Source organism: Phyllobates terribilis, unplaced genomic scaffold (genome assembly GCF_046119375.1).
Source record: "Phyllobates terribilis strain yellow unplaced genomic scaffold, ASM4611937v1 Scaffold_11__3_contigs__length_659146591, whole genome shotgun sequence".
Lineage (NCBI taxonomy): Eukaryota > Metazoa > Chordata > Amphibia > Anura > Dendrobatidae > Phyllobates > Phyllobates terribilis.
In genome coordinates this window covers 476706785-476729181 of record NW_027362771.1, presented here as the reverse complement: position 1 = coordinate 476729181, position 22397 = coordinate 476706785, and the positions used below count along the sequence as shown (strand labels likewise).

At 45.8% G+C, this 22397-nt stretch overlaps 1 protein-coding gene across 2 annotated transcripts in view; it reads right to left on the bottom strand.

Moving 5' to 3' along the window:
- The window catches only part of RASL12 (RAS like family 12), a 91770-nt gene that overhangs the window by 12978 nt on the left and 56395 nt on the right, over positions 1–22397 (bottom strand). For both annotated transcript variants that reach the window (XM_073653407.1, XM_073653409.1), the window contains exons 3-4: positions 8194–8250; positions 1622–1695 (exon numbers count right to left, since the gene is read on the bottom strand). In XM_073653407.1, the coding sequence (XP_073509508.1) occupies positions 1622–1695; positions 8194–8250 (131 nt within the window). The remainder of the gene's footprint in view (positions 1–1621; positions 1696–8193; positions 8251–22397) is intronic.

The window sequence follows — 22397 nt, the reverse complement described above, 5'->3', positions numbered from 1 at the left end:
GCATTCAGCTATATGTGATTATAACCTGTCCCTAGACTCCCTAACCATCCCTGTATAACATAATTCAGTTAAATAAATGCTTTAAAACAGCATTTATAACCTCTGCTTTCCCTATGCTAATTAGGGCTTTGACTAGTCGATGGGGCGTTAGTTGCCCCAGACTAGTCAGTCCTCTTTCCATGTTATCACGCCCCTGTGGCCGGGCGTACGCTTCCTGGCTTCAGAGGCGTACTGCGCATGACTGGAAGCAATCTTCTGAATGGAATGAGCAGCGAGCCTGCGCAGATTTGCATGAGTGGCGATGACGCTCATGTAAATTATCTTATCACGCCCACAGGGGCGTGATAACATGGAAAGAGGGCTGACTAGTCTGGGGCAACTAACGCCCCATCGACTAGTCGAAGCCCTAATTAGCATAGGGAAAGCGGAGGTTATAAATGAACAACAGAGGAGAGAGGAGGGGAGGAACAACAGAGGAGCAATGAACACATGTAGTGAAGACGTGAGTGAAGCTTTCAGTGGAGGAGACATTGCAGACAGCATGAGTGAAAGTCGGGGCATAGCCCTAACATCCCGCCACAGTGGGACAGTTCCCCCAAATGCCACAGTCCTGTACCACGTATTGAGCCCCTATTTGGGAAACACTGACTTATTATATATCACTGTATATTATTATTTTACATTACTAAATTGATTGCTCAGGTGCCTCCACCAACTTTTATCTGGCCCAGTTATTACACTGTATGACTGAGCACTATAGAGGGGTAAGTCACTAACAGAAGAGAATGGCACCAAGTGAGCAGCTCTATACTAATCTCTATTACTAGTCGCAGTGAAGCAGAAGGTCAGTGAACTCCAGTCTCTCGACCTAATGGTAGATTTCTGTTCCCTTGGATTTTATTGTATTCTGGTCACTCAGTCAAGGTCAGCAGGTCTGAGTACAGATAGTACAGTTCACGGCTTGTGCATTTTCAGCTAATACCAAGAAATCCTGATCATTTCTACCTCACTTCAAAGGCCCTTTTGAGTTTGCTTGAGACTCAGATCAAAAGCTTCATTGTCCAGTACGGGAGCACTCTGTCCATCTTACAACCTGAGCAGAGTCCGCCAGATCCCAGCAAAGAGGCTCACTATCTTTGTGTACAGCACAAAACAAACCTGAGAATTAACCATTCGATGCTGTATGAAAACTAAGCTTATATTTCATGAGTAAAACTCAAATTTAGAAATGTATTCAAGAATGCAATCACTGGTGCTTCTCCATTTGTGGCTACAACCCCTATCGCGTGCTCCCTATGATGATCTCTGATTGTCTGGTAAGATCCTGCACTTGGAAATGTGAAAGACCCCATTATAGTCAATGGGGTCTATTGGGGGCTGATGATACCCAGCATGAAAGGGATCTGGCATTGTTGGTAATTTATTTATTCTTCTCCTATGACAAATTGTCAGAGCTTTCATAATGAGCGGAAGAGACTAGGGCTGTTAAGGTCACAGGGAGGATATCCTAGTGGGCTCAGGTTCTGAATTGGGCCAGAAACAACATAAAGCTATGGTCCCCAGGATAAAATACTCTGCAGAACATCTTATTGTTTGGAGCTTTTTCACATATAATACTCACCGGATCAGCTGTGTCCATAACTCTTACAAGAACCGGCTCCTGGTCTACTATTTCTTCTTTAGCATATGTGTCTTCTGCAAAAAGATCCAAGCAAAAAAATAACAATTGGGTTTATCATACACAGGCCATTCAGTGACATCTGTCACGAGAAACAAATCACTACAGACATCTATTATATGTCATAAAGCAGAACAGGATGGCACACGTTCTCCTGGTGTACAAGCCATGCCCTTCTGCCACCTATGTTCCCTGATACCTGTCAGAAAGTTGAATTCCTGTCACGGGTGTGTCAGGTGTAATAGACAGTCACTCTGGATCTGGCTGTAGAAGGTCACTGCGCTTGGCATTACAGACGCCTTCTTAATCCTTATTCCTTTAGGACCTAGCAGCGACTTCCCTCCTGCTGCTGATTGACACACCCTTGCCTGGGAGTTAAAACACTCAGTTTGCTCCAGGGAATTGCCGGTGATAGTTCTATGAGCCTTTGTGCATGCTTGGAGCACTAGCAGTCAGCTAGCTTCTTCTCTGGTGCCCTTGGAGGACAGTTGGCGTTTCTCCTCTGGTGTCTGCTCAAGCTAAGTTTATCCCCTTTGTTTGTCTGCCTTGTTGTCTTTAGTTTGTAGTGGGGCCTGACCAGTGCTCACCCCTCCCCCTCCCTATCTAGGGCCAAGCTCTAGGGACATCCAGGGTTTAGGGTCCTGCTCGGCGATAGGTGTGGAACATATATAGGGACGGTAGGGTAGGCAGGGTGATATTAGATCTGCCTAGGGGTCTCCACTCCCCCCTTTCCCTCCTAGTGTTTGGGCTTCCTCCCCCTCTTCCCTTCATGTTGCACTTAGTCTTTCCCACACTATGCATGACAATTCCCCCCGTCGTCCCCTCCCTCAGCAAATCTCAGTGCTCTTTTAATAAAAATCATACTACACATTTACCTCCCTTTTATTCTCCGCACGTACAGTCTTCCATGCAGGGGAGGCTGGCCACTCTATGACATGTCTATCTGCTCTTCCTCTCCTACCATCTCCGTTTCTCACCAAAGCACTAAATCAAATTGCTCATCAAGCCCAACTATGAATAGTAAAATAAACCTCACATGTTTGGTTTTTACCCAAAATAACTCATTATTGTGTGCATGTGTAGGGATGTGGACTGCCTTACTCTGTTCCTGCCCCTGAAGCCAACAATCGCGCTGTGTGTATAGTGTCATGCGGCTTTACATGTAATAGTGATGTGCGTCTTATGTAATGTATTATGGTAATGTATTGCATATGAGTAATGTAAAGTGTTAATTTGTAATGTGAGTGGTATATAGTGTAGGATAAGCATAGATTAGCTTAGGATAGCATAGGTACGGTTTATATAGTAAGTGGTTTAGCAACAGTATAGGACATAGGATAAGAACAATAGATTTAGTCTATATGATAGGAAATAGTTAATTATAGAACTAACCCAGTGGGTGGGAGCTAGTGTTGATAAAAGGGGAGTCACTTACTGATAGTGTGAGGTTAGAGAAGTAAAGTGTCAAGGTCAAGTTCAGGTGCAGTGGGCTGCTAGGGGCAGCATGGGCCAATCGCTTGAGGCAGTGGGAGGCCGTATTGAAATCCCTTATGAACATCCTATAATGTCTGGGGCCTAGGGCTCGAGCCAGGTACCAAGGAGCGGGCCTGGTCTTCTGATATCTCGAGGTCAGTGGACGTGGAATTACGTGGGGGGCAGATGGCCGGCCCTGGGTGCACTGCTGAACTGGACATGAAATCCCGAAGGCTGATGGAGTCAGCGGGCTTAGGGTAGTTCAGGACGAACGAGTGGCAGGGATGAAGAGGTACTGTACTAAGGAAGGAAGAAATATGTGTTGTGCCCTATCCCACATGTCACCACCTGATGAACTTGAACTGACCAGTGAACGTTTTCCTATTGTGGTGTCCCCTGACTTGTGTATGGCGGCTCCTGAAGACGGAGGCCTAGAGACAGTGGAGGCCTGCAAGTGAGTGTGATGCACCCCACACCGGACAGCACACTGGGACTAGGACACCGTTTGTCTGTAAAGTGCCAGAGCGCAACCGGACAGCAGCTCGGTCATAACTACGACTCTGCCGCACTTTACACAAGAGTCATAGAAGAAATGGACATCTAGATTACGCAGGAAACATTTGTATTTTTATTTTCTCATCTTTATTGATATATTTTACATCTGCCACAATACAGACTAAGCAGTAAGACTTTCTCGGAGAAAATGTGTCTAAGAGATCGTTCAGATGAGCGTATTTTACATCTGTGTGCTTCCATATGAAAAACTGATAGCGTACAGACAGTACACGGACCAGGGCAAGTCACTCGGGCTGTACACATGAGCGATTTTACATGCAGACCATCTGATCTTTTAAAAAGCTTAAAGACACTATTTTTATTTTATATTTTACGGATCTATTGCAATTATTAATATAGAAAACTGAAGTTTGCATGTATTATTTTATTATTTATTTTATAAATCGGTGATTATAAAACGGACGCCATATGGAAGTAATAAACGGATATAAATGGGTGACATACCAAGGTTAGTAGTAATGAAAAATTATCCATTTTTTTGGATGATAAATGGATGGTTTTATATCCCCTCGTTCCGAACCAGGACCTAGGCAGGTTTCACACAACCGTGAAACACAGACTATGCTCGGACCATAAGACCTGGCATGTAGCTCAGATCAGGAGACCCAGCGGTCAGGTCCGGTCTTGCAATCCAAGCCTGGTCCATTTTTCATGGTCACGTGAAACCAGAATAACACAGTACAAAAAATGTCCTTTTCCAAAATTAAATGTGACTAGGTATGGACATACCCTTGTACTTTATATCATTATAATAGTCCTGCCAACAAAAACTGCAATTAGTTTTATATTACCATTCAGAATGGCAGGAACACAGCCCTTTTTATCTGAGATCCACATGGCTGATATGCCCATGTTGTAACCTGTATACGGGCTTCTAGGGAAATCTGATTTGACATAACTTTTTCAAATTGAGTCAATGATACAGTTTACGACTTGGTCTTTATCTGAATGGTGTTTTGTAATGACTCCTTGTAGTCTCAGTATTTGAACTTTGTGTAACCCGGGTATAGGCTGAGTCAGTCAGTAAGGCCGGAGTACCAATCCTTCAGTAGACTCAGGCTGTTACATGAGACCAGGACTGAAGGTCCAGCAGGAGACAAACTCTTATGGTGCTGACTTTGGAGAGAATGAACTCGCAAATAATTTATTAGACATTACCAGCGATATGTTCTGTGTATATAATACATATAAAGGTGGTTGTGCACTAGTTCTGTATAGATGGAGGATGGGAACTAATCCAAGGAACCTCAATCTACCACAGAATGTAGCAGAGCTGTTTGGCCATGTTCACACGTTGCAGAAAATATTGGCTGCAGATTTGGTTACAAATCCACAAGCAAAATCTGCAACAAATCCACAACAGAATCTTGGCATAATCTGCTTGTGTTACTTGCAGATTTGGCTGAGAATCTCTATCTACACCATTACAAAGCATTGAATAGAGTGAAATCCACAGTGAAAACCTGCACAAGAATAAACATGAAGATCTGAAACACGTCCTATGCTCTCATTTTCATGTGGACTTTTTTCCACGTGTAAATAGGATTTGAAAGTCTCCATCTAATTGTATTGCACGGTAAATTGGGGCAAAATCCGCTACAAATCCTGCCAGTGTGAACATAGTCGTAGGCTGTTCTTGAAATGATATATTCCTATGCAAAATCAAAGAGAATCTAAGGTGGTGTAACAATGTATGGTACCAGGTGACAAACACGTCCCCATTGCACCTCACATTTGTAACTCAATGGAAGCTGAGCACCCATAAATCTGCCGATACTTATTATATACTAGGATACAAATGCAATATTGGGCTTTCCCCAGGAGACGCCCTGTAGTGCCGCCGCACCTCAGGGAGATCACTGCGTTATTCTAGATCACAGGGCGGTGCGCCAGTGATAGATGGATAAACGGGCAAACTGATAAATGGAAGAAACAGTTAATCCATGTAATTAAATGTGAGCGTTCGGGACTGGAGTCTGACAGAAATGAATTACATTCCCTTGGAGAAGTGTTGAGTGAAAACATTTACTTCCCCGCCTGTCAGACACTGGAGGCTTTTTTTAAGCATCAGAGGAAAGTTTCATATCTCTTTAATCTCAGCCATTAATCAAGCTGATTCCTGACCAATTTCTGCATCTTGTCACATTAATGAAGACAATTATTCCCACAAGACGGAGTCCAGATAACTTCGCTCATGTCTAAGAACATCCTGGCATGGCTCTACTTCCAAATATAACTCATTTTCCAGCTTACAACGTGAATGCTGCGCCAACCATCTCAAGATGTTTACGAGCTGTAAATGTAAAGTCACTCATCCTGCCCGAGGTACCGTTCAGTTAAAACCTGTAATTAATTTCATAGGGGAGAATAAGTCTGTCAGGTCCTTTTATATGAGCCGATAAATTGCCCACAAAGTGCGACGATACATTTAAAGGGAATCCGTCAGCATGTTTTGCAATGTTATCTGAGAGCAGCATGATGTAGGTACAAAGACCCAGATCCCAGTGATGTATCACTTACTGGGCTGCTTGGTGCAGTTTTGCTAGAATCCCTTTTTCTCTACTGTAGATGTAGCAGTGGTCAGAATGCTGAGCTGTGTATAACCCCCTGCCCACACCCCTGATTGGCAGCTTCCTGTGTACACTGTGTGCATTGTAAGTGAGCTGCCAATCAATGTTGGGGTGGGGTTACACAGATTAACCTGACTGGTCTGCACATGACACATAGTTGGGTAGTTATAATCTCCTGCTTGTAAAACACTAATTGTATTGGAACTATAATACACAACCTAATAAGTGAACATCACTGGAATCAGGCTTTCTTGCTCTATGTATTTATGCTGCTCTTAGATTAAATAGCAAAAACCTGCTGACAGATTCCCTTTAAATGTAGCAGTGAGTGAGATGGTGTTTCATGTAAACAATTGTTAGTGCGATTCATCATTTCGCCCCTCCTGTCATACACTTTACATTACTGTTGGTAGCACATCCCCAACCTAAAGGGAATCTATTGCCAGGTTTTTGCTATCCCATCTTACTGTTGGTAGCACATCCCCAACTTAAAGGGAATCTATTGCCAGGTTTTTGCTATCCCATCTGAGGGCAGCATGATGTATGGTCAGAGACCCTGGTTCCAGTTTTGTATCACCTACTGCGTTGCTTGCTGCACTTTTGATAAAATCCCTGTTTATCTGTGCAGATCTACCAGTTCTCTGAATGCTGAGCTCTGTATAACCCCGACCACATCACTGATTGGCAGCTTTCTGTGTACACTGTGCATAGGCAAAAAGCAGCCAATCAGTGGTGGGGTTAAACTGCTTACTAGTACTCTAGTGATAATCTCCTGCTGATAATATTGTGAATTTATCAAAACTACAGCAAGCAGCCCAGTAAGTGACACATTGTTAGAATCAGGGTTTCTGCCTCTAAATCACACTGCTTTCAGATTAGGTAGCAAAAACCTGCTGACAGATTCCCCTTAATGCAATGTACTGCTGACTAACAGTCAATGATCATTTGAGTGTTGTGCAGTTTGATCGCGAGGCAGGTTCACACTGGGCAATGATCGGGCTTCTGTATGGAGGCATTATATAGCGGTATACATGCTCTAGAATTGTCAGGTCTGCCATGTTGCCGTGCTGATATAAGGAGTATAACTATATTATTCTTTCTTTTAGTCTGCTCGGTGGATTCCAATGCTTTGATGAGCTAGGTGGGCTTTTTTTTTCAGACATTTTTTATGGGTTCCAGTGACCGGTGAACATGCCATGATGGAAAGTATATGGTAGAGTTTCCATGCCACTTAGACCCTTCCAGGAGGCTTCGTACATTTCGATGACAGGAGGACAATATGAACGTCTATAGACACCAATGTGAATTAACACAAACATTAGAGGAAACAGTAAATGTCATAGCATGTGTCCTCCCCTGATGTATATGCAGTTTTGGCTGGAGAACAGGTGAAATTCCTTCCAAAAATACCATATCCTCAAATTGTGATACCAGGTGAACATGTAGTGTTCCTGCTTAACACAATGGCACTGGTCCCAACTGGTTACATGCCAGAGTTAGAAAACCGACTTTCATAGCTGTCCCATTTGCCCCAAACAAATACAATAAATGGGAAATATAATATATGAAAATTATGGGGTAAGGTATGAAGACCGACCTATAAGAGTAATATACTCCATTTTAGTGTAAAGCTTTATAAATATGAGATTGATTGCTTAGGATTTATATGCAAATGAGATCTATTGTGCATAGAAATCCTAATTAATTTCTCTTGTATTTTTAAAGCTATCCTCTAAATTAGAGCTAATTTGCAAACTTTTCTCCCATGGAGCATTGCCTCAGTACTCCCCCTACATTACTGAAGATTTAGAAGTGTTTTAGGGTTTTCTTTAACTATTTTTATGAAAAATTAATATTATTAATATTATTTCTATATTCATGAAACAGAATACTCACCGAGGAAGGGGTCATATTCACTTATAAACCTCCTGGTGAGGAACTTTACTGCCAGCGCTGGAAAGAAGAAGTCGTTGTTAATAAATTCTACATATAAACTGTATTCTGAAAAATGATCAGTCACCCAATGAGAAATGAATCTGACAAATAACATAGTACAGTCAGGGAGGCAACACAGGATCAATAATACTAGCCACACAGGAAAATATATGGGCAGCAGGGCGGCTCAGTGGTTAGCACTGTTTCTTTGCATCACTGGGGTCCTAGGTTCAAATCCCACCAAGTACAACATCTGCAAGGAGTTTATATGTTCTCCCTGAGTTTCTGTGGGTTTCCCTCCACATATATGATAATATCCTCCATATGACAATATCTGCAAAGTGCTGTGGAATATGATGGTGCTATATAAGTAAGCATAATAAATAAATATTGTATAAACCATACACAATGACAACTGATCAAAAAGGAGCAATCATAAAAGCATTGTCCCTCTCAAAGTCATTACACTGTTATTACAGACAGAATAAAATCACAAAACTGTGCTATAATATACAGTAAATAGTGATAAATAGGTCACCTACATGTTCTAAGTGTATAAAAAGCAACAACACAAAGATTGTGCACAATATTTCAATAAATCTATCATTATATTAGCAAGTATCTGCTTGCAATTAGCAAAATAAGTAAATATGGTAATAAACCTTTCAATATAGTGTAAGAGGGCTGGTATATAGTAGATCAAATTTATATGAAAAGAATCACAAAAGTAGTCCCTAGGACAACTCCTGACCAGCAGCTCCTGTACACAATCAGGATGTATCTCCTGGTATCCTTAAAGGGGTTTTTCACTACTATGGTATTGATGACTTATCTTTAGGATAGTGGTGGTCTGACACCCAGCACCCCCCGCCGATTAGCTCTTCCCGATGTCGGTGGCTGGAACTGCTTAGATAAGGAGCTGCACAGCACAGCTCCGTCGACTGTATAGTGGCCGCGGCTGGGTACTGCATATCTGCCACCTATTTAATTCTATTTAGTGGGTGGATGTGCAGTACCCAGCCGCGGCCACTATTCTGTCGACAGAACTGTGCTGTGCAACTCCTTATCTGAGCACTTCCAGTCGCTGACATCGGGAACAGCTGATCGGAGGGGGGTGCCAGGTGTGGCACCCCCACTGGTCAGACATTGATGACCAATCCTAATGATAGGCCATCAATGTTAAAGTCCCAGACAACCTCTTGTGATGTCTACATCAGCAGAGGCGCAGAGTCCAGTGAGTGGCTGCGATCGGTCAACATGATATCACCTCTGCAGCTTATACAAAGTCACTGGAGCAGTGTCAGAGACACAGCACTGGACCAGGGGAGGGTAAGTAAAGTACATGTTACACGCACACCGCTAGGGTCAGATAGGGGCGAGACAGGTTACATGAATTCTTTGGAATCCTGGGGGAACCGTTACTCAGGGCGACCATAGACCATGTGCTGCAGCTTCTCTCAGGCACACAGGGGTATTGACCCCCAGGCACAGCCACGTAGGTTGTTTCACTTGCTGACCAGACACACTTGACAAGAGTCCTCATAAACGGTAGAACAGTAGCATTTAATAAGAAGCCGCACAGCCAGTGCAAGTTAAGTCTTATGAGCAACAGGCTCCAGTGACAAACAGTACAGTTTCCTTAGCAGCTCAGCAGTTCACAGTCTTCCCAATAGTACAGGACAGCACAGTTCTAATGCAAAGGCACATTAATGAACACAGCATTATTTACAGCACAGTGAGATGGAGGAGGGGGGGGGGGTTGCTGAGGGAGATGATCCCTGTGACACCATTTCTTCCAGTCCTTATCTTTCTGCCTGACAATACACTGCACTGCTAGTTCAGGAATTCTACCTGACCTGTGCTTAGCTTCACTCCTTACTTGAATCCTTTTCACTTGCAGGGGCTTCTGTGAGCTACAGAACACACACACCACCTTATTCTTCAGATCCAGCCAGACAGTAAACAACTTTCCCACAATCCCCCTGGGGCTCTGCTAAAACACTCTTCTTCTCCTGTAACTGTGTTAACCCCTCTAGTCGCAGGATGCTTCTGGAGCACAACACTTCCTGTCTCCTGAGCTTGTGTTACTTCTAATAGTTGCTGAATGCTTTTAAAGCAACAGCACTACTTCTGCATGTCACACTCTGCAACAGCACTACTTCTGCATGTCACACTCTGCAACAGCACTACTTCTGCATGTCACACTCTGCAACAGCACTACTTCTGCATGTCACATACAGTTTATTTTTGAACAACAAACTGAGCCAGCAAGCAAAAGTTTTCTGAAAGGGGGCCAACCCTGTTGTAGATGACGCGCCCCTGGGCCTGTGCTGAGTAGCATTGCGCACGCGGGGGCCTACCCGGAGCCGGATCTGAGAGGGGTAGTAGTTTCGTGGCGGTGACCCGGTCCGTGCCCAGGGAGTCAAACTGAGCGGCGGTATTTAGCAGTAGATGTTAGAATGTTTGACTACGCCACCCGTTGAATGCGGTCATGAGACCGCCGCTGCAGGGCAGACCGCTGAGGCCGGTGATACGGTTGTGCAGCGGGGATGGTATAACCCCCAACGGGAGGGGTATGGCCTCAGGGCAGCTGACGTGGATGATGAAACACTCGGAGACGGTGCGGTGTAGTTCAGGGTCTTTACTGGTGGCAAAGGTAGACCCTCCCGGAGTACTGGCTAGCGATCGGGGCCTGGTCAGTCCGCGAGCAGATGGGATCTCCCCTGGCCAGGCGGAGTTGTAGGCCTCCCCAACTAATCGTACTCTTCTGGCTACCTTGCTAGAGGCTGGTAAAAGTAGCCCACGTCCCTGAGTGTACCGTGTGGTGCTCACCCGTATGGCCGGTGACTCGGGGCCTTTTGGTAGCTTCCGCTCCACGTCGCGGTGCTGGTCCCTTGCGTGTGACCGTGCCTTCGGGTTTCTTGGCCAGAGGACCTGAAATCCCCTGCCGGGCGGTTTCTGCTGCGGGGTAAGGATTAGTCCCCACAGCCTCGGACTCCGGGTCCGGTAAGAACTCTTCAATCAGGGCGAGCTCTACAGCTTCCAGCCCCATCTCTTTTTAGCACTGCTCCCACTGAGCTCCTGATCTTTCTTTTTCCTAAAGCTGCTCCACTCCAGACCAGACTGTGTCTCTGTCTGTGTTCTCTGCTCTTTCTCCCTAACCCTGCCTCAGCCCCAGCTTTATATAGGGGAAGTTCTTCCCCTCCCAGGACTGGGCAGGAGGTGTGGCATGCATAGGATGTCTGACCAGGAAACCTCCCACCTGCTCACAGACGTAATATTGCTATTACTGTGGGAACCAGACCCCTGGGGTGCCACATAGAGATTACCTGAAGCATGGAGTTTTACAAGCAATAGAGAAAAAAACAAAGACTGACCAGCACCTCCTAATAGAATGAGGCAAATGTGAACAGGTACAAATTGCTACAAGTGTATTATATACAAACCAGAGGGCAACGGCCACTTTATTTGCCAGGATATATGCAAACATTGAACATCTGAATTATTTTATATGCCATTAATGCCAAATGCACTACTTGTAAAATTGAACTATTTAGTGCACAAATTGGCCAATTTGTGTGTGCCCACTAGCCATGACAAGGCATACTTTTTTTTGAAGGGAGCCAAACCTAATTTTTATCAAACATGCTTCTACTGGGCCAAAAGTCTACAAATTTAAAGCACTTTTAAAGACTTTCTTTTTTTTTTATTTCACTTCTGGAGTGGTGTCACTAATGTCTCTTCCCAGCCTCTAGTCTTATACTTACCAGCCACCACCATCTTCAGCTCTTCTTGGCGCAGCTCCATTCCCGTTCCGCCATCTTGTGACCACAACTTCTGACTGACCGGAAGTCAGGGGTAACAGTCACAAGACTTAGGGTTCATGCAGACGTCGGTATAAGTCAGTCCAATCTCGGACTGCAATGCACGGACTGGCTGTGGCTTTCCCTATCTGAGCCTTACAGCTTCATATGTTTCTATGATACTGTCACGCTCGGGTCGGGAGGGTCGAGGCCAGGCCGTGCATTAGCTGTCCATGCTCGGACCGATATACACGAATGTCTGCATGAAAATTAACATTGCTACGAGACCTCCAGCAAACACTGGAGCAATCTGACAGGTCACACACAGTAGAAAGATGCCCAGAGTGATGCCGAGAACATCAGAAGGCAGCGGCTGGTAAGTAGAGATGAGCGTTGTTCTACTCGAACTGTTCGCCAATCTCAAATTCGAGCTGTTTTGGGCGGTGTTCGAGCCGTTCGGCGAACACGAACAATTTGATAAAAATTCGGCTGTTCGAGGTTATGTTCGATAACTGTTCGTGCACCAAAATCATAACTGGATTTTTTCTCAGTAATGATGAAAATTAATGTTAATACGCAGTTTGAGTGTACAGCGGGGTGGGGGGAGGGGCAGGGGATGGATCTCTGCAGGAACAATGAAGATCTCCATTTTTTTTTCTCTTTCCCGCATTTGCAGTGGGGAGGTGCAATCTGTCAGCCTATCAGCAGCGCACACACGGAGCGAAGTGCTTTTTTTCACACAAGCAAGGGCATGTGTCATTGGCAGTGTATGTCACATGTCCTTGCCCTATAAGACCAAGCCATTTTCCCCGTCGCCACCATTTTCTCACTGCTGCAGCTGCGTGTTAGACGGCACCGCTGTTGCTGTGTGCGCTATACCTTGTTAATTTCAAGCCAATTTTCGCACAAATATACAGATAGCTTGGGAGTAGGGAATAGTTGTGATTGCAGTCCTTTTAAGGACTAGGTTACAGCATTTCCTACGACTTTTATCAGGGAGGTCTGTGCTCTTAAATAGATAGGTTGTGGGAGTAAAGACTAATTGTAATTGGAGTCCTTTTCAGGACTAGGTTACATCAGTTCCTATCAGTTTTTGCCAGGCAGGTCTGTGCCAGTGCTGTGCAAGTTTTTTTCACAGCATTTGGCTGAATCTAGCAAAGCTAATCCTTTTTGGCCTATTGCAGAGTGTGTTAGTCAGTGGAGTAGCCTATCTGTGCTGCAAGATATACCACCTGTGTATAGAATACCAATTTTTTTACTGCACCTAGTGAAGTAAAATCTTTTGGGCATAGCATCATTCTATTAGTCCATCTATACTGACCTCCATCAGGTTGCAAATTAAAATTAATTTTTATCTGCATCTGCAGTACCTCTGAAAAAATATTTGGGCTTCTAGCTGTGTGTGGGACTTGTTGTATTAGTCCATCTATACTGACCTCCATCAGGTTGCAAACTGAATATATTTTTTTCTGCATCTACCTCTGAAAAAATATTTGGGCGTCTAGCTGTGTGTGGGTCTTGTTCTATTAATCCATCTATACTGACCTCCATCAGGTTGCAAACTGAATATAATTTTTTTCTGCATCTAGCTCTGAAAAAATATTTGGCCTTCTAGTAGTGTGTGGGACTTGTTCTATTAGTCCATCTATACTGACCTCCATCAGGTTGCAAATTAAAAATAATTTGTATCTGCATCTACAGTACCTCTGAAAAAATATTTGGGCTTCTAGCTGTGTGTGGGACTTGTTGTATTAGTCCATCTATACTGACCTCCATCAGGTTGCAAACTGAATATATTTTTTTCTGCATCTACCTCTGAAAAAATATTTTGGCTTCTAGCTGTGTGTGGGACTTGTTGTATTAGTCCATCTATACTGACCTCCATCAGGTTGCAAACTGAATATATTTTTTTCTGCATCTACCTCTGAAAAAATATTTGGGCTTCTAGCTGTGTGTGGGACTTGTTGTATTAGTCCATCTATACTGACCTCCATCAGGTTGCAAACTGAATATATTTTTTTCTGCATCTACCTCTGAAAAAATATTGGGCTTCTAGCTGTGTGTGGGTCTTGTTCTATTAATCCATCTATACAGATCTCCATCAGGTTGCAAACTGAATATAATTTTTTTCTGCATCTAGCTCTGAAAAAATATTTGGCCTTCTAGCAGTGTGTCGGACTTTCTCTATTAGTCCATCTATACTGACCTCCATCAGGTTGCAAATTAAAAATAATTTTTATCTGCATCTACAGTACCTCTGAAAAAATATTTGGGCTTCTAGCTGTGTGTGGGACTTGTTGTATTAGTCCATCTATACTGACCTCCATCAGGTTGCAAATTAAAAATAATTTGTATCTGCATCTACAGTACCTCTGAAAAAATATTTGGGCTTCTAGCTGTGTGTGGGACTTGTTGTATTAGTCCATCTATACTGACCTCCATCAGGTTGCAAATTAAAAATAATTTGTATCTGCATCTACAGTACCTCTGAAAAAATATTTGGGCTTCTAGCTGTGTGTGGGACTTGTTGTATTAGTCCATCTATACTGACCTCCATCAGGTTGCAAATTAAAAATAATTTGTATCTGCATCTACATTACCTCTGAAAAAATATTTGGGCTTCTAGCTGTGTGTGGGACTTGTTGTATTAGTCCATCTATACTGACCTCCATCAGGTTGCAAACTGAATATATTTTTCTCTGCATCTAACCCAGCCAATAGTTTTGGCCTAATACCACAGTTTGGCCACTCAGCTCTGCTCGGTTACCATCCATTGTTTTTTTGTGCAAACAACTCCAGAGTTGTGAATTAGTTAACCACCAAAATGAGTGGAAAAAAGCCTGCTGCTGGTGGAAAGGGGAATAGGCGTGTTGGGAAGGGGAAAAAAGGTTGTGTCCGTGGGGTAGGTGTTAAAGCAACAGTAACATCTGCAGAAGAAAGACCATCTTCCAGCCAAACTAAAATGTCTACTTCTTTTAGCGGACAATGTGATAAGATCCCTTTCTTACGGCCACGCCAATCGCTACAAATTCCAGATGAGGCACAAAAACAGCAGGTGCTTCAACGGATATCAAGTGCTCCTTTAAGTGGGCTCTCCTCCACATCAACTTCAACATCACAAATACTCCAGTCCTCAAAGGTGTCACCCAAATCGCACTTGCTTCCTCACAGCTCCCAAATCTCCAGCTGCCCGTCTGAGTATGAGGTAGAACAGATGGTTGAGTCTGCAGAGCTGTTTACTCATACTATAGCCTGGGAATCAGAGGTCGACTCCAGCGCTTCTGTGAATCCAGACGAGGAAATGATCTGCACTGATGCCCAGAATCTTTATGAGTCGGATCCAGGACCAGACGCAGAAGGTTCTGACCATAATGTAGACCCTCATTCCCAAACTGTAACTCCTGTTGGTGGAGACAATGAGGAAGACGATGATAAGACTCAAATACCTGATTGGAGCGACAACTTTAGTTTTTTGTCAGGGCAGGAACAGGTTGGCTCTGAGGACGACGGGTGTGATAACACACAGGGTGATGATGATGAGGTTGGAGATCCCACTTACTGTCAACCCACAGTCAGCCAAGAGATGAGGTCAGCAGAGGAGGTGGAGGAAGATGCTAGTGACGACGAGGTCAGGTTGCGCCTTCCTGGACAGAGACGTAGTACTGGAAGCACGTCAACAACTGCATCCTCAAACACAACTCTGCCTCTCACCACAAGTCGTGGTGGCTCTTCAGGTCGCATGGGTGCTAAGCCTTGCATAGCCTGGGCATTTTTTCAGATCGATAAAGATGACCCAACTCGTGTTATCTGTAACATTTGTCAGCAAAAGCTAAGTAGAGGCCAAAAAATACATAGTTTGAGTACTTCATGCATGAACCGGCACATGGACATGAAGCATAAGTTGCAGTGGGAAGCTCAGTGTGCTACAATGCGGCCTAGCCGGCCGGGCCAACCACCGTCTGCCATATCTTGTGCATCCGCGGCCTCTTCATCCTCTGTGACTGGGGGGACAGCAGTCACACCTGTTTTGGGGCGCAGACCTGCCACCTCTTTACCCGCAACAGCCAGCGTGATTGGCAGGTCATCATTTTCTTTGGAGGTGGTAACAGCAGCTGGTGTTGAGCGCTGTCCGACATCGATAGCACCACCTTTGGATCAAGGCAACCTAACATGTCCGCCTGCATCTTCCTCACAGACCGGCAGTTTGCCGGGGACACCCTTATCAACCCCGTCTAAGCACAATAGCCAGCCCTCGGTCCCTCAGATGTGGACAAGTAAAAGACCATTTCCTCCTAGCCATGAGAAAGCTAAGAGGTTGAATTTCACCATCTGCAAGCTCTTGGCTACAGAAATGCTGCCTTTCCGCCTGGTGGACACAGAGGATTTTCGAGACCTTATGTCCGTCGCAGTGCCCCAGTACCAGATGCCCAGTCGGCACTACTTCTCAAAGAAAGGTGTGCCTGCGCTCCACCAGCATGTCGCACACAACATCACCGCTTCTTTGAGAAACTCTGTGTGTGACAGGGTGCATTTCACCACAGACACTTGGACGAGTAGGCATGGACAGAGGCGTTACATGTCGCTGACTGGGCACTGGGTAACTATGGTGACAGCAGGACAAGGGGCTGCTGTCCAAGTCTTGCCGTCCCCACGAGTTGTGCGTCAATCCTCTTTATGTCAAAGTTCCTCCACTGCTTCTGCCTCATCAACCTCCTCTCGGTCTTCCACCTGCACCCAAAGCCTGTCTGGTCATGCCACAAGCTTTCTAACTGCGCAGAAGGGATCCTGCACACCTCCTTACTATGCTGGCAGTAGGGCTCAACGTCATCAGGCGGTTTTTACATTGAAATGTCTGGGAAATGTGAGTCACACAGCTGAGGAGTTGTGGTCAGCTCTGGAGAACCAATTTCATGAATGGTTGTCTCCACTGGACCTGAAACCAGGGAAGGCCGTGTGCGACAATGCTGCAAACCTGGGTGCGGCCCTTCGCCGGGGCAATGTCACACACGTGCCTTGTATGGCTCACGTGTTGAACCTGGTTGTCCAGCAATTTTTAGCCCACTATCCCAGACTAGATGGCCTTCTGCAGAGGGCACGGTCGCTGTGTGCTCACTTCCGCCGTTCGCATCCCGCAGCTCAGCGACTTACATCTCTACAGAAGTCGTTGGGCCTGCCACTTCACCGGCTAAAATGCGATGTGCCTACCCGGTGGAATTCAACTCTGCACATGTTGCAGCTACTGTGGCAGCACCGACAAGCCCTGGTGCAATACGTTCTGACGTATAGCCTGGGCCAACGAGATTCAGAGGTGGGGCAAATCACGCTGGAGGAGTGGTCTCAGATCAGGGACCTATGCACCCTTCTGCACAGTTTTGAAATGGCGACGAAGATGTTTAGTGCTGACGATGCCATTATCAGCATGACTATTCCGGTGATTTACATGCTGGAGCACATGTTAAACAGAATTCGGAGTCAGGTGGTGGCACAAGAGGAGGTGGAGGAAGTAGAGGAGGAGGAGTTGTATGCGGAAGGGCTAACATCTGCAAGGTCCAGACGGTCGGCAGCACCAAGGCGGCAGGCATGTGAGGGTGGGGGAGATGGTTTTACCAGGGCGCATGGTAGCAGCCAAACTAGTGAGGAAGGTGCAGGAGCCCAGGAAGAAGTGGAGGACGAACTGATGGAAGACTCATCAGATGAGGGAGACCTTGATCACATTTCTGCTGTGCGAGGTTGGGGGGAGAGGACAGAGGAAGGAAGCATGATTGTTACCTCGCCACCAACACAACAGGGACTTGGTGCTCCTGGATGCGCAACACACATGAGTGCCTTCTTGCTGCACTACCTGCAACATGACCCTCGAATTGTGAGAATTAGAAATAATCCTGACTACTGGGTTGCCACACTGTTAGATCCCCGGTACAAAAGTAAATTTGCAGAAATTATTCCTGCCATAGAAAGGGATGCACGCATGCAGGAGTATCAGCAGAGACTGTTGCAGAATCTTACATGTGTTTTTCCACAAAATACCAGTGGTGCACGTAGTGAATCTCACAGTTCCAACTTGCCAACCGTGGGACCGTCAAGTGTTCAGCACTCAAACCGTAACAGAACCACAGTATCTGGTGGTAACATCAATTTTGCGGAATCATTTCACCACTTTTTTAGCCCATCCTTTGCAAGGCCACAGGAGACAAGAAGTCTGACACATAGTCAACGCCTAGAGACGATGGTACAGGAGTATCTCCAAGTAAACATTGAAGCCACGACTGTGTCACTGGACCCTTGCTCTTTTTGGGCTTCCAATCTGGATAAATGGCCGGAGCTAGCCACTTACGCCTTGGAGATCTTGTCATGCCCCGCAGCCAGCGTTCTGTCTGAACGTGTGTTCAGCGCTGCTGGTGGTGTGCTGACAGATAAGCGCACGCGGCTCTCCACTGATAATGTAGACAGACTCACGTTCATAAAGATGAACAAATCATGGATCCGAAACGACTTTTCTACCCCTGTGTCATCCTGGGGAGAGTAAAAGCTTGATGATTGTTTAAAATCACCCTACCAACCGTTTTAAGCTTTCAAATTACTAATCATGTTTATCTGTATCTTGACTGGAAAATAATTTGGGCTTTGTAGCAGTGTGCAGCACTGATCCTATTAGGCCATCTATAATAAGCTCCACCAGATTTAAAATTAAAAATAATTTTTAGCTGCATCTAGCCCGGAAAATAATTTTGGGGCTCCGAGATGCGCAAGACACATAAGTGCCTTCTTGCTGCACTACCTGCAGCATGACCCTCATATTGTCAGAATTCGAAGTAATCATGACTACTGGGTTGCCACACTCTTAGATCCCCCAAACTTTTCGATCAACCTTTTCATTTTAATAAAGACCAAAAAAATGGTCATTTTTGAAATTATAAGCATTAGCAGGTTGTTAGAAACTGAAATCAAACAGTTTTCAACTCAAAACTTTATTCTAGGTGATGTTACATTTTCACATAGGACCCCTTGTTCGAAAGGAGCTTCTGAACTCTCTCGTCCATTGAATTTGTCAGGTTTTGGATGGTTTCTGCTTCAATTGTTTTGCATGAGGACAGAATACCCTCCCAGAGCTGTTGCTTAGATGTGAACTGCCTCCCGCCATCATAGACACTCCTTTTAATGATGCTCCAAAGATTCTGAATGGGGTAGAGGTCAGGGGAGCATGGGGGTCACACCATAAGTTTGTCCCCTTTTATGCCCATATCAGCCAGAGATGCAGATGTTTTATGTGCAGCATGAGATGGTGCATTATCATGCAGAAAAATGATCTTGCTGTGAAATACACGGTTCTTCTTCTTGAACCATGGCAGGAAGTGCTGTTTGAGAAAATCCACATACATTATGGAGTTCATCTTTAGCGCCTTCAGGGATCCTAAAGGGGCCGACAATCTCTCTCCCCATGATTCCAGCCCAAAACATTACTCCACCTCCTCCTTGTTGGCGCTGTAGCCGTGTTTGCGTGGGGTGTCCATCAACCAGCCATCCTCCACTCCATCCATCTGGACCATCGAGCGCTGCACGGCACTCATCCGTGAACAAAACAGTTTTGAAATCAGTCTTCATGTAATGTTTGGCCCACTGGAGCCGTTTCTGCTTGTGTGAAGTGGATAGAGGAGGTCGACAGGATGGCGTATGCACAGCTGCAAACCTCTGAAGGACCCTGCATCTTGTTGTTCGGGGGACGTTGGAGGCACAAGCAGCTTCAAAAACTTGTCTGCTGCTATGACAAGGCTTTTTTGCCGCTGCTCTTTCAACCTGACGTAATTGCCTGTAGGAAAGAGTCCTCAATTTGCCCTTATCAGCACGCACACGTGTGTACTGTGAATCAGCTACATACTTCTTGATTGCCAAGACACTTCATCCTGATCATCGCACAATGTTGATTGTAGTCATGCCTTGACCTAAACACTCCACAATTTGTTGCTTCTCAGCAGCCGACACATCCTTTTTCTTTCCCATTTTGGCAGAAAATGTAGGCTGCTGAATAATGTGAGAGAGCCTTCTTAAGTAGTCTTGCCTTTCATTGGACACACCTGACAAACTAATTAGCACTGGTGTCTGCAATTGCTTACAGTGATATAAAGAGCCCTGACACACATCACCATCAATGAGTTTAACTGACAAACAAACAAATTCTTCCCTTATCACTCCTAAACACTTTTTGCATAATAATTTGGAACACAGTGTACATGTGCTTTTCCACAAAACACCAGTGGTTCACGTAGTGAATCTTACAGTTCTAACTTGCCAACCGTGGTCTGTATGGAGTTGTTCAATAAAGGGCCCAAAATTAAGATAACATAGATGGGAGAGGTCTCTATGAATAGGAATTCCTAAGTATTTGATACCCTGTGAGGGCCAGGCAAAGGGAAAGTTGGACTGGATGGAATCCTATATGGATTTGGGGAGGGAGACATCGAGGGCCTCAGACTTCGCTGCATTGATTTTAAAATTTGACCATGTAACAAAGTGATCTATTTCAGCCATAACAGCATGGATGGATATATGTGATTGAGTGATATATACTAGGACATCATCAGCAAATAGAGAGCACTTGTACTCGGTGCCTCCCACCTCAATCCACCTAATATTGGGGTTATGGCGAATTGATGAGAGCAGGTGCTCCGTCACTAGGATGTATAAGAGAGGGGACAGAGAACATCCCTGCCTTGTCCCATTGGTGATTGTGAAAGGTGATGAAAATGTTCTGACGCGCCCCCTGGGCCTTGGGACACCCGGAGCCGGACCCTTTTTGGTTGATGCTGGTGGTTGTAGTCTCCGTGGCGGCAACCCGGTTCCGTGGCTCAGGGCGGTCAAACCAGTGGCGGAACTATTTATGTGGTTTTGATGTTTAAATGTCCGACTACGCCACCCGTGGATTGCGGTCAGAGTGAACCGCCGCTCCAGGGCAGACCGCTGAGGCTGGTGTTGTGGGTGCAGCAGAGCGTAGCATAACTCCCCACGGGAGGAGTATAGCCTCAGGGCAGTGTATGCGGAGGATGGGGGTGATGGTGCAGGGCAGCAGCAGTAATGACACGGAGTCAGTGATGCAGTCCAGGGCCTTTACTCACAGTTCTTATTATCCAGACCACGTCTGCAGGTAACGGCTGCCCACGTCGTACTGTGCTCACCAGGTGAGGGGCTCAGACAACTCCCAGATAACTTTGGAGCGCTTCACAGGACCCCCTTTGTGTGTCCTTTGTCTGGCCTTTCTTACCAACCCTTCTGTCCGGCTGCCTCGGGCCTCCTCTTGGTAAACTTGGCGCCAGTTTCCCTGACCCTATGTGGTGCCTTCCTAGCGGGTGTAGCGAGGGGCTGCGCCACATAAAATGTCACAGCCTCCTGTTTCTAGCTGAGGGTCGTTTCCTGCCTCCACTAGTTTCGGGGACCGGTCTCCCCCTTTGGCCTGACCCCTCCACGCAGGTGGATTCTGGCGTGCGGTGGCGACTCGCCCGTCCGCACCCCTGAGATCCCTTCGTTCCTCGTTCCTGGAGCCTTCTCCGCTCCTCTTCCTTCCTTCTCCCTCTTCCAGGCCTGGGCCTCTGTTACTAGGCCCGCCTCCGGAGCAGAGCTCATGCAGAGCCCCTGCTCCCTGCCACTTCTGCTCAGACTTCTCTGCACTGAACTAAGATGGTGCCCACCTTTTATACTCCCTTCTCAATGCACCCAGGAACTGCTTCCTCCCTGCTCCTGCACTACAGGGTTCCCCTTCCTCAGTGTTCCCTCCCCCCACTCCAGCCAGGGACAGGGACTGTCGTGCCCATCTCAGGGGCATATTGGTCGCCCTGCCCCACGGCAATGTGGTGTAATGCATGCAGGTGTCGGGTCCTGATCCACACTACATCCTTACCTGAGAGTGAGATATCACACCTCTGGGTGAGGTGCAATACCTCTGTAGCAACCGAGCCCTCAGGGTGCTACAGTTCCATTTATCTTCAGCCTAGGTGACGTATTGCGATACAGGGCCGTGATTTTGGCTATAAAAGGGTCCCCTAGACCCCTACCCCAAGCTTTTTAAGAGAATCATATATGGCGTACCAGGAGACTCTATGGAATGCTTTCTCAGCATCCAACGAGAGTATCTAATTACAAATTTTTAACTGCATCTAGCCCAGGAAATACTTTGTGCCTAGTAGCAGGGTCTGCTAGTCAGCGGATTATCCCGGCTGTTAAGCAAGCTACACCACCTGTAGTTTGGACACTTCATTTTTTCAAAGGAAATGCTTCGGGACCACGGGATACTCAGTGAAGAGCATCAGGAGGCACCCCAAGGCATAGGGGCTGGGACTGGCAGTAGGATGCCTTGCGGTGGACAGCCGAGCT